This window comes from Anthonomus grandis, chromosome 8 (assembly GCF_022605725.1).
Source record: "Anthonomus grandis grandis chromosome 8, icAntGran1.3, whole genome shotgun sequence".
In the NCBI taxonomy this organism is placed as follows: Eukaryota; Metazoa; Arthropoda; class Insecta; order Coleoptera; family Curculionidae; genus Anthonomus; species Anthonomus grandis.
Genome location: NC_065553.1, coordinates 27929391 through 27941649, shown reverse-complemented (window position 1 = coordinate 27941649; position 12259 = coordinate 27929391). Strand labels below are relative to the sequence as shown.

The window sequence follows — 12259 nt, the reverse complement described above, 5'->3', positions numbered from 1 at the left end:
ATTTGTATAGGTATAAAACTGATTTAATTTTAAATTTAAATTTTATTAAAAGTTTCATACCTTCTGGCTTCATTAATAAATTCTTGATCAAAAAATCTTTGATTACCAAATCCATTTATCTTTGCAACACACACACACACACAACAATAAGTTCTAGGTTGAACGGCCTTATTCGTTGTAGTTGTTGTATGGTGGGTATCACCACAGCATAAAGAAACCAGCAGTCGCACTTCAATAAAAATACATTGGCTTGAATAAGCGAGTTCGGTGCATGTGTACTAACGCAGGCACGGCATATTTGCTTATAGTAGGGATGACGGATGACGCTGACACTCGCTACGGTCCACGCGGCTTTTGCCTTGGCTAGAGCCGGACTTAAACATTTTTTTAGATATTATTATCTTGTAAAATAAAAATACCTACATAGTACAAATATTTATTTTTTAATATTAATAAAGTTCATATATAAACAAAATATTTAAACAACTTTCTACATCTAACAACGACGATATAGAAGAATACGTGCAGGAAGTTAATTAGGTATGTACCATAAATTTAAGAGAATATTCTTTGAGTAATTTTAATCAAAATCACAAAAGTTTTTATAAAAAACACTACGCTTTGTAAAAACGCTATCAAAATAGTCACTAAGTACGGCGCTATACTAACGATAACGACGCGAACTAAGCGATACACCTATGAACACAGTTCGATAAACAGTGATCGGTCACATTAAATTAAATAACAGCAAGCGCGGACTATATATAAGTTGCTGGCAACTGACATATGCTGCGTTCTCGATTCTGGTTGCTGAATATCGATCGGACGCTAGCTTCACACACAATTACTTCTGTTGGCCACCCTGATTGTTAACATTATAATTTGGCGCAATTTTTTCATAACCTTAAATAAATATAAATACTCTCTTGGCCAATTTCAAACACAATTACTGCACAATTAATATAAACAATGAGCGTCTTAAACATTTCTGCCCGCGAATGGATCTTGGACGAATCAGGAAACCTAAAACGCCTGCTGGAACCCGAAACCTGGCAAAAAATACCACTTCTAAACGCAAATTCCGTTCAGAATTTCAAGGATGGTACCATAATTCGTTTTCGTGGTATGGTACAGGATATGTCTGGTACTGAATACTATTTGGAGCAGTACCAAGTTATTAACTGCACTACCAACGAAATTTCCATGAGGAGTGGCAAGTATTGTGATGAAGCTGTCAGAAATCAGGATGAAAAAATAGATCTGGGTAGTAACATTCATAAACCGAGTGAAAGGCAACTTTATGTCATTACATCTATTCCTGCCATTAATTCATGGGCACAGGAGCTAGAAAAAGGCTTACATGCTATACCAGCTGCTACACAGCAACATATAAGCAGTTCACATAAACGAAGAATAGATGAAATTATGGATACTGATGACCCAAGTACAAGTTCCAATGTTAAAAAAGTAACTACAAGTCCTCCAGGCAATGAAACTTCCAAACCCTGTACCATTGTGTCCAAGGAGCATTTATTAAACCACCCCTTGGCTAACCAAGAATCAAAGGTGTGTCACATGAGGGTGTACAAGGACAGTAAATCCTTAAAGTTAAATGATGTTTGTGATTTTGTTGGGTTCCTTAGTATTAGTTCAGTAGATGATGAAAATGATGAAGATGAATTGATAAATCAGATGGAATTTCAGACTCATCACCCCCCTGGGAGTTTGGTTCCTCGAATCCATGTTATTCATTTTAAGCCTTTACTACATGCAAATCCATTATTAGATCAGAACATGATCATAAATTCGAGCCATTTTGCAACAATAAAAAAAGAATTATTCATCTTGCTAACACAACTTCTGTTAGGAGACACCTGTGCTGCTGAATACCTTCTATGTAATCTTATATCTGAAGTTTACCTAAGAAGAGAGTTAATGCCTTTAGGTAAGTTTACATTGAATATTTCCAATGTGCCCAAGCTAGAAAACATTGAATATGTGCATGAAGTTTATAAATTCTTAGAAATGATGTTAGTCAAAAGTCATTATCTACCTCTAACTTTAGAAAATATGAACACACTGCCAATCATCCCTAGAAAAGATTATGATTGTGACAGATTAACTGGTGCAATTCTACAATTGAGCAAAAACACCTCGGTGGTATTAGATGAAACTAGGTTGCAAGAAGGGAAATTGGATGCAGCAGGAGTTAAAGGAGTCCAAGCCATTGCCAATGCTATAAAGAAGCAAAAAGTCAATTATGATTTCAACTATTATCCTATAGAATTCGACTGTGACATTCCATTTGTGATTTTCTCAGAGGGCAAGAGCATGCTTCCGTCTGATGTGCATATACCACTAAAACCAGATGATCAGTGCAGAGACACTTTCTCAGAAATCCTTGAGGCAGCAAGGCATTTCTTAAAGCCAGAACTGTTACAGGACATAAGGAAATACCTAACAGAAGCCAGATTGTTGAATTATGAAATGTCAGACAACGTTCAGGAGCTTGTTCAGCAAGAGTTTGTGAATATGAGGCAGAATGATGGGAATGTTACAGCAGATGATCTGCACAGTTTGCTCGTTTTGGCAAGATTAGTTTGCATATCAGAAGGGAAAACCACTTTGGATGCAGATTGTTGGCAGAGGGCTTGTCAGATGGAGAAGGAGAGGAAGAGCCGATTAAGTAAATAATTTATTGTTAGATTAAGTTGTTTACCTTTATTTTGTGTGTTTTGTTTTATTATTTATTTTGTATTATTTAATTTAAGTTCATAATTAAATTTTTTATAACAATCATGTGTATTATTTGAGCGTATGTATTCCAACACTTCTTAAACTGTGTTAAAAAAATCATTTCAAGGCTTTTCTAGACTCAATAACCATGAATTATGATGTGTATAAAATTTTAGATTCACACTTTACCTACATTTTAGAAAATATATTATGAAAAGTAAGCTCTTTAGAACTCAACTCAATTAACTGATACATTCCAGTTACCTGTTCCACATTCTGAGCAAATACATGTTTCTTTTATATAGATAGGAATGAAGATGTTTAACAAGAAATTAAAGACAAAGAATTTATGAAATATTCATGAGTAGGTGATTTTAATGTTAATAAATCTATTACAGAAACAAGCCAATAAAAATCGAACAAATCACAGAAGCCACTGATACTGAAGAAGATCAAAGTATAGGCAAAGCACACTTAGAATCCATTGATAATCAGGTAGAACTATCATTTATTTTATTCTGTTCTATTATACATTATGAATTTATTGCAGACTGATGATAACCTTATACTAATAAAATCAAAAATTAAGAGCAATAAATCTCTGGGAAGTTCTGAGGAAACTCCTCCAACTTTAGCTGCACATCATTGCAGCAAATATGAGGTAAAGATTTTACTAATTATACTATTTGTTGGTCTTCAGAAAAACAGAGAATTATTATGGGGAAAGCTGCAGCACAGTTTTCCATTAGATTAAATAGTAATGAAATAAACTCTCGGTCATAGGTCTCAATTTTATTAAATTAAAGTCAAAGGATTACACGTGTTTCGCCCATACAAGTCAAGGGTAGAAATTAAGTTAAAATTTACGAAATCGGACGGAGACTAGTTACTACATATTAAATTAATTGTAATATGTAGTAACTAGTCTCCGTCCGATTTTGCCAATTTTAACTTAATTTCTACTTAGAGTTTATTTGATTACTATTTAATGTAAACCAGTCTTTTTGAGAAAAGATGCAATATTTCTTGGAATTTCCATTAGATGTTTATTAAAAACCCTCTTGAATTTCCCTATAATTGCTATTTACTTTCCAATAGGCTGTAATTCTCTTAACATGTTGATCCAGTTCATTCCATCATATTTCATGTTAAAATAAAAATTAGCATAAATAGAGTGTCACTGAACAACAATAAGAGCGAACTATTTCATTAAATATGGTTATTGCTTCAGTTGAGGTTCTATTCGCTAAGATTATAACAACGGATTACTTTTGTAAAACGTATGCAATTAATTAATTTATAAAAAAAAGTATATATCATCAATTTCTCTATAAACTTTGTATCCTTCTAGACTGATCCAGAAAATCTAAGTTGTTATCACAGCGCTTCACACACCGACAATATATCAACAGACGAACACGATAGCGTTCGAGATATCCAAGAATCAACCCATCATTTTAAAGAATTGCATATCTCAGACAGTGGTACTGACCTTACAGAACTTGCTACAAACGAATCGGAACAAAAGACTGATTTGGAAACAGAGTGGTTAAAGTTTTGGGCCATTAATGGTACCTTAGACCACGATTTCACTAAATTCTTATTAAAGTTACCTGTTTTAGGTGAAAAACTAATCTGGGAATCCTGGATAACCAAATATAGTGCCTATATTAACCCAACCTACTTGACTCAAGAATCGACAACTAACCAGCCAGGATCCAGTAGTTCTAATAGCATTGAGGCCCCTAAAGGGTATTTTGGATTAGTTTGCGTCATTTTTGTGTTAAAATCGTCAGTTTTTAGGTCCCACTTTCCATTTGACGAGAAAATTATAAGAAAACTGTCCGATCCCGAGCCCAAGCAAGAGTTTCAACCCTTAACGAAAATCCTAACGCGTTTCTTATCCACAAGCGACGAAAAACTATCCAACGAAGTCTCAGAAGGCTGGAACCCTTTGTCTCCCCTAAGTGTGGAAGGAGTTACAGAAGCGGAAAGGCTTTTAAGTTCCAGGTGCGGCTCGCATACGAGCAGCAAATCGTTCAGGACGATCGATTCTATGACAAACGTGACTCGCATGACGGTAAGTTCTTTGGAAATTGGCAGCAGTCAGAGCAGCGATAGTATTTCTTCGGTGAGCTCTGTGACCAGCTCGGCGAGTTCTGAACAAATAGAAGAAGATCACCAAGGGCAGTGGAACGAGTTGTGGAAACGCCACTACGAGCAGGAGTATACGTTTTGGTACAATAAGTTTTTGTGTGAGAGTACGGAGCAGCCAAGTGACGTTAGTAATCAACAAACTGAGGCAGTTGTAGTTGAGGGAGGTGATTACTTATATCGTCAAGATTCGGAAGATTTGGATTTAATGGCCAATTTGGGACTGCCTACTAAATTCGGGAGAACTATTGAACCTGATGCGGGCTTAAGAGAGGAAGAAAATACTGAACGGTAAGATTTATGTACTCCTTATCCATTGATGTCATTTTAAAAAGTCGCTTTATTTAATTCATGTTATTATTTCTTCAGTACAAACCACATGTGTGTAAACACAGTAAATCCCAAAGTTAATATATATAGCCTATGTGCTGTGAAAGAAATTTTTATTGCAAGTAATTTTTATCGAGGGATTCCATGGTATTTATTAAAATTATTATTATCATATCATACAAAAAACTAATTGGTTGATAAAGGTTGTTTTGAAGTAAAAAATTAATTTATTATAGAAAACCACATGAACAAAATGCTTCCAGGCAACAACTGAGGGCAGCTTTAAAACTTATCGGTGTAGAGTATATTGAAGAGAAATCTGACGATTTATTAGCAGAAGTAGAATACAAAATGAAGCATATCAGGCATCAGAATAGAAAGCTTACTTTCCATAATAAAGACAAACCTAAGCATATTTTCTTTGACGAAGAAGGTAAAGTTGTTGAAACACAGATGGTAAAATCGGAAGAGAGTTGGTTAGAAGAAGACGATGATGAAGACGAGGAGGTAAGTTATTTTCGCTTTTAACAAATTAAATCAAAAAGGTTTATTTCCCAAGATTTATACTGAAAAGAAACTCTAAAATTATACAATATTCTGGAGCACTATAGGCAGAGTCTATGGAGCACTTTTCAGAATTGCAATTGTCCCAAACAACATTTTTTTAAATTACTCTTACTTCGAACAAATTTTTTTCCGGAAAAGAATGTTACACGAACAGCTATTATTTTATAAGTATTTTACTGTCTGTGTTTTCTAAAATTCTTTTTTTTTCTGAACACTAAAAAAGAAAAGCATTAATCGCAATTTTGTTTTGTAGATTTACATGATTTTGCTTGATTTACTTGACTTTACCACGGATATCCACCATCAGATTTATCTAATGAAATGAAATATATTTTTTTTTCGACCAAAAATAAGCAACGACCATCAACTTCAATTTTTTAAATACAATACAACTATGTGTAGTAATCTCTTACAGGCTAATATCACTTATTACATAATATATAAACTTACCTAACCAATGACAAAAAGATAATCATACTGCCAATGCCTCTTTTTTTATAGATGCACTATGGTATTTACAATACTGTATGTGCATCCTTAATTATTAGTTTCGACAACAATAACAAAGTAAAAATATATATTTATTAAACAATATTATTATATACAGGGTGTCCGGAAAAAGGAAGCCAATCCGCCGGCCACATATAAGGTGGACCAAAATAATGCGACTTTCGTTATGCCATTTTTTAATTGGGCGCTCGCTATTCCATATACAGGGCGTCAAAATGAGAAATATTAAATCGTTTTTTTGATGTAAGTCGAATGTTTCATGAGGTATTAAATTAAAATTTGGTGTAAGGGGTTTTTTTGGAACGAGAAATAGAAATCCGTTCACGGATTCTCTATACCTTGCAGGGGGCGCCACCTGCGGTATATTGCATGTGTTAAAAATACCAAAACTTTTTTGTACCTCTGTATAATAAAGTTCTAGTAAAAAATTTTAATTACCCAATCTTTTCTTGTAAAAAAAGTATTCTTAGTAAATGTCGGCCTGAGAATCCGTTTATTCGATATCTTATTTTTAAAATCTAGATATTTCCAAAGTTTACTGACTAAAATACATGTTGCTTCACTCGGCTTCACGCGCCGAATTACCTATTCACCGCCTCTCACTTCATTTGCCGGGCGACGCTTCTACAATCGAATCTGTGGGGGTTACACAGTGAGTAGAGTTTAAATCGTTTTGATGTGCGAACTTTTTATTACTAGTTGTACCGGGTGGACTCAGTGGACTGCCAAATTATTATAATCTATTATATTAAAATGTCGACTTATTGTTCGGTAGACAGTTGTTTTACAAAGCGTGGAAGTGGTTTAATGTTTTTTAGATGTCCGAAAAATGAAAATATATATATAAAATATATATTTATATATATAATAAAATAACAAATAAGAAATAAGGGTAACATGCCAGGTTATAGTACCTCTCTGTCTTGAGAGGGTGTGTTGTGACCAAAATAACGTTCGCAGTTTCGTTTTCACATAAAATAAAATATGAAAGTTGGATTTTGGTCAACTTCTTATTTTATTCTTATATTATTTTGCTATATAAATGCGTTATGGAACTTTTGTACATTTAACTCTTATTTTATTTTTATTTTACTTTATTTGACTGTATAAATCCAGCTTAAGAGACTACATTGTTTACATTTTAAAATGGCAAAATATATTTTCCTCGCCCTCTTTTGTCCTTCTTTTACATTATTGCACTTTTGCCAGAGTTATTTATCCACTTTTTAAGTATTACAAAATGTAATACCTTTTAAAGGTTATTTGAGTCGGAAACATAACTGAGCTTATAATGAAAAAAAAACTAATCGAAAATTAATAAAATTCATAGAAAAATCGACTTAATTTAAAAGCAAAAATATTAATAAAGGCAGCAGTCAAAACAAAAATATCTTGGAGCATTAAAATATTTAGTCACTTCGACAACGTTGCGCTACAGTATTACGCACGTTTTACTATTTTTCGAGTTCTGTCAAAAATTATGAATGAATGAATCCCGAGCGATGTTGCCAAGGAATTAAAAGAAATAAACGCTTTAAGTTATTGAGTCTAAGGGCGTATTTTGTGTTTAGAATGTGTTTTATCAGTTGTTTGTTGTTTTCGTACTTTTTTGGAGAAAATTAATGCCAAGATAAACGATCATGGTGCATTCTTGTGTAGTAAAGAGACTAGAGCATTAAAATCCAAATTTAACGTTTCATCGGTAAGTTTATTTGTTTACGTTTAAACAGCAAAAGACTTTTGTATTTTTACCACCAGCATCGTCACATGTAAAATATTAAGGTTAATTAATTATGTAATGACATTTTTCGCCTCTATTTAAAATTGCACAAGAGCGACGAAAACAACACGTATAGATATAGAAAATTATTTGTACAGAACACAATCCTAACCCGATTTGTAAGGGAGGGAAAATGAAAATTACAAATTTGTCGATTATTATAATATTATTTGCACTAGTGCATAAGCTCTACCCCACTGGCAACAAACCAAACAAAAATTAATTGAAAATATGCATTGTTGCCAAGGGGTACTAACAACACTTTCTCCATCCTTTTCTCTCTCACTACTAATTTTAAACAAATAAAATTGCACATTTTTGGGCTGGTTATGAATGAAACATTACGTTTATTACTTATAATGTCTTTGGTAATGCTATTATTAGTCTGACAAAATAATAAAAACGTCAAAAAGTGTAGTAATCAATCATTGAAAATTCAAACATGTCATTACTTAGTAGTTATGTCTATCTTTAGTTGTTACGTTTAGTAACAGTAATATATGCATTTTTTCACACAAGCTTTTGACTTTGATTTAAAAATAAATCCTAATGAAACCAGTCGTACCAAAACGACTGGTTTCATTAGGTACTGGTAGATAGATGGCGCTTTTGGCGTAAACAACAGTTTAATGTCGCTCCGTAAATTCATCTAAAAAAAGGAGTAAAAGTGGAGAATTAGTTACTATTTGGTGTGTGAAGTTAATCCTTGAAGGATTGTGTAGATATATTGTGAGAGTTTGTTTTTGCTTAAACACGGGCTTGGCAAGTGCGGATGTTCGTGAGATTAAGACCATTATAACTGCTATGTTTAACGAGAAATTTCTAGAGGAAGTAGCGGAAAAGGTGGTTAAAATTATTGAAAAAAAACTCGAACGTCGGCAACGAGAACAAGAGGCCAGGATTGCGTCACTGGAAGAAAAATTAAATAAGGTTATGGAGGTCAATAAGCGTCTTGAAGCATCATTGGATGCCCAGGAGCAGCAGTATCGCAATAAAAATCTGCGCATATTTGGACTTTAACCAGCCGAAGGTGAAAACCCAACAGCGTTGAAAGATGCCGTATTGAATCTATTTAACACCGAGCTCAAAACAAAAATACCAACAAACAACATACCGGTAAACCAAAAGCAGTGATAGTTCGGTTTTCTTGCAGCGAAGCTAGGGTATCGGTGCTTAAGTCGCGTGCATTACTTAAAAATAAACAAATACAAATTAAGGAAGATTTGACCAAATCGCGACTTAATTTGTTTCAGGCGGCTGTGAAAAAACATACCTATAAAAGTGCGTGGGTTCATAACGGCAATGTGTATATCAAGAAGAACGATCAAGTGTTGAGGATCCTGGATATCAGTGATTTATGAAGTAATTAATCGGTGAGTTCAAATTTCTATGACTTGAAACTGTAAATTAAACATTGTGTTCAGTTTTTAGAATGTTGAAAGTCTATTACCTATAAAAATTCTTATATGCTAAGCTTAATGTAAGATCGAGCTATTTTTAATTAATTAATTTCTATGAATGATCTTAAAGATTAAAAGAGGTTTGGCAGGGCAAAAACATTTTCTTTTGGCAGGCCTTTTGGTTATTGGGTTAATTTGTAGATTTTGGATGAGAATTTTTGCTGGTCTGTATGGGATTGTAGTTGTTTTATTTAGTATGCGAGTATATGTATTCATAATTGAGTATATATCGTAATATATATTCGATATATAGCTGGTGTTGTATAATTCTTCATTTTTTGTTTGATAAAAACGATTTTAAACTTAGTTATAATAAGTTCGAATTGAGTAAGTGTTTAATAGCATTGACTTTTTTGTTTTTTTTGAAAGCATACTTTTGGTACTGATTAATTTCCTTTTTTCTGCTCCTTTTTCCCTTTCCAAGCTATCCCTCTAAACTTTATATTGTTAAAAAAAAAATTTTTTTTTGTTATGTTTTTTTGTGCGCATATCAATGCAAGATCTCTGCCAAATAATTTTCCTATTTTTCAAAATCATATAAATAATTTACATTATGATGTGATTGGTGTTTCAGAGACATGGTTACATACCGATATTAACGACGAAGCTGTACATATACCTAACTATAGTATTGTCAGACAGGATCGATTGGGCAGAGGTGGTGGCGTCGCAGTGTTTATTAAAAATATTTTTGAATTTCGCATAATAATTAGTGAGTCGAATATGTATTTAGAACAAATTTGGATTGAAGTAAAGCTAAATAATAAAAAGATTCTTATTGGTAATATATATCGCCCTCCTAAAGGTGACCTTAATTTGTTTTACTCAAATTTAGATAATATTTTAGAGAACTTTTATGCTGTTTATGATTGCATATTTTTGCTGGGAGATTTTAACATTTATGTTTTGGGTCTGAATTCGAACTTACCTTTGCTTGAAATAACTGAGGTTTATGGTTTGAAGCAATTGATCATTGATCCTACAAGAGTGTCAGATATAACGGTGTCTCTGATAGACCTAATTTTCTCTAATCATGAGTCTATCCAAGATTGCGGCGTTAGGGATGTGGGTGTGTCTGATCACATGCTTGTTTATTGTACTGCCAATTTGGAGGTTCCAGAACCGCAGACTTTTAATTTTGTATATAGAAATTTAAATGATATAAATTACGAGCAATTGCAGGCCGATTTAGTCGAATTGATTCCCTGACATACTATGTATGATATGAGAGATATAGACTCCAAAGTTGACTTTTTCACGGAGTCATTACATAATATTATGGATATGCATGCTCCCTTAATTAAGGTTAAAAATAAAAATAAACCTTACAGTCCATGGATTACGGCTAATATTAGATTAATGCAAAGACTTCGCAATAGGGTATTAAATAAATTTAGAATCACTAAAGAGCGAGAGGACTGGAACATCTATAAGCAGTATAGAAATATAACAACAAGCGCAATAAGAGCAGAGAAAAAAGCTTACCTTGAATATAAGTTTAGTACTTGTAAAAATAAAGAAGTTTGGCAAGAATTGAAAAAAATTGGTGTTTCACAGAAAAATAAAAAACAACTTTGAGGAACTTAAGTTGAAGAACTTAATACTTTTTTTACGAATGGCAATAATAATAACAATATTGTTGGTGCTAATTATGTTAAATATTTTAAAGAACATAGAGTTGTCGCAAATGAATTTAAGTTTAACCTAATAACTCAAGACTTAATCGTAAACATTTTAAAAACTATAAAAAGCAAAGCATTTGGGGTCGATAACTTAAACATAACTCTTATCTTACTTTGTTGCCCTGCTATTATTAATCCATTTGCCATATGTCATTTAATAAATATTTGTTTAGAGGAAAACTACTTTCCAAAAAAATGGAAGCAAGCTGAATTTGGCAATCTTCGATCAGTCTCCGTTCTTTCTGTTTTTTCTAAAGTAATTGAGAAAATTATGGAGCAACAGATATTGGACTATTTAAAGAATAATAATTTGATTCCTGAATATCAATCTGGCTTCCGTAAAGGGTATAGCTGTGCCACCGCGTTGGCTCAAGTGTCTGATGATATATGATATAGAGCCCTTGATAATAGTCAAGCAACCGTATTAATTTTACTAGAGTTTACTAAAGCTTTCGATATGGTTAATCATCAGATACTTTTATCAATTTTGCATTATGTGGGATTTTGTGAGTCGGCTGTAACTTTAATATCTTCTTTTTTGTCAGATCGTAAACAGCGGGTGATTTTGAATGATAATGAATCGGGGTTTCTAGGCGTAGTCAGCGGTGTTCCGCAGGGTAGCATTTTGGGCCCATTACTCTACATACTTTACACATCTCAGATAACAAAGAAGATAACATATTGTAAACATCATAACTACGCGGACGACACCCAGATCTATTTCTCTTTTGAAGAGACTGATGTTTGGCAGGCTAATATAAAAATTAAAGAAGACCTTAACAATTTATTTATAGAAACGCAAAAGTTACTTTTAAAAGTTAATCCCACTAAGTCCACAGCCATTCTTTTTTGTAGTGATAATAAACGAACAAATATTTTAAATAACTTGCAACTTTACATTAATAATGACAACATAACTTTTAAAAATTCTGCTAAGAATCTTGGACTTTTAATGGATTACAAACTAAGATTTAAGGATCATGTTACTCTTAAAATGAAAAGTGGGTACTCCGCACTAAAAATGATTTTTTCGCAAAGGG

At 33.0% G+C, this 12259-nt stretch overlaps 2 protein-coding genes across 3 annotated transcripts in view; both read left to right on the top strand.

The window, feature by feature from the left end:
* LOC126739401 (trimethylguanosine synthase) overlaps positions 1-12259 on the top strand; it is an 83528-nt gene that overhangs the window by 50853 nt on the left and 20416 nt on the right. Inside the window, exons 2-7 of one of the 2 annotated variants that reach the window (XM_050445071.1) lie at positions 3135-3231; positions 3287-3397; positions 4088-4307; positions 4359-4488; positions 4540-5181; positions 5484-5727. In XM_050445071.1, the coding sequence (XP_050301028.1) occupies positions 3135-3231; positions 3287-3397; positions 4088-4307; positions 4359-4488; positions 4540-5181; positions 5484-5727 (1444 nt within the window). Of the gene's footprint in view, positions 1-3134; positions 3232-3286; positions 3398-4087; positions 4308-4358; positions 4489-4539; positions 5182-5456; positions 5728-12259 lie in introns of both variants that reach the window. The other variant, XM_050445070.1, reaches the window with a different exon arrangement.
* LOC126739406 (mini-chromosome maintenance complex-binding protein) lies at positions 910-2796 on the top strand. The gene has a single exon (XM_050445076.1). It carries the CDS (start codon positions 970-972, stop codon positions 2692-2694), a length of 1725 nt encoding a protein of 574 aa, XP_050301033.1. The 5' UTR covers positions 910-969; the 3' UTR covers positions 2695-2796.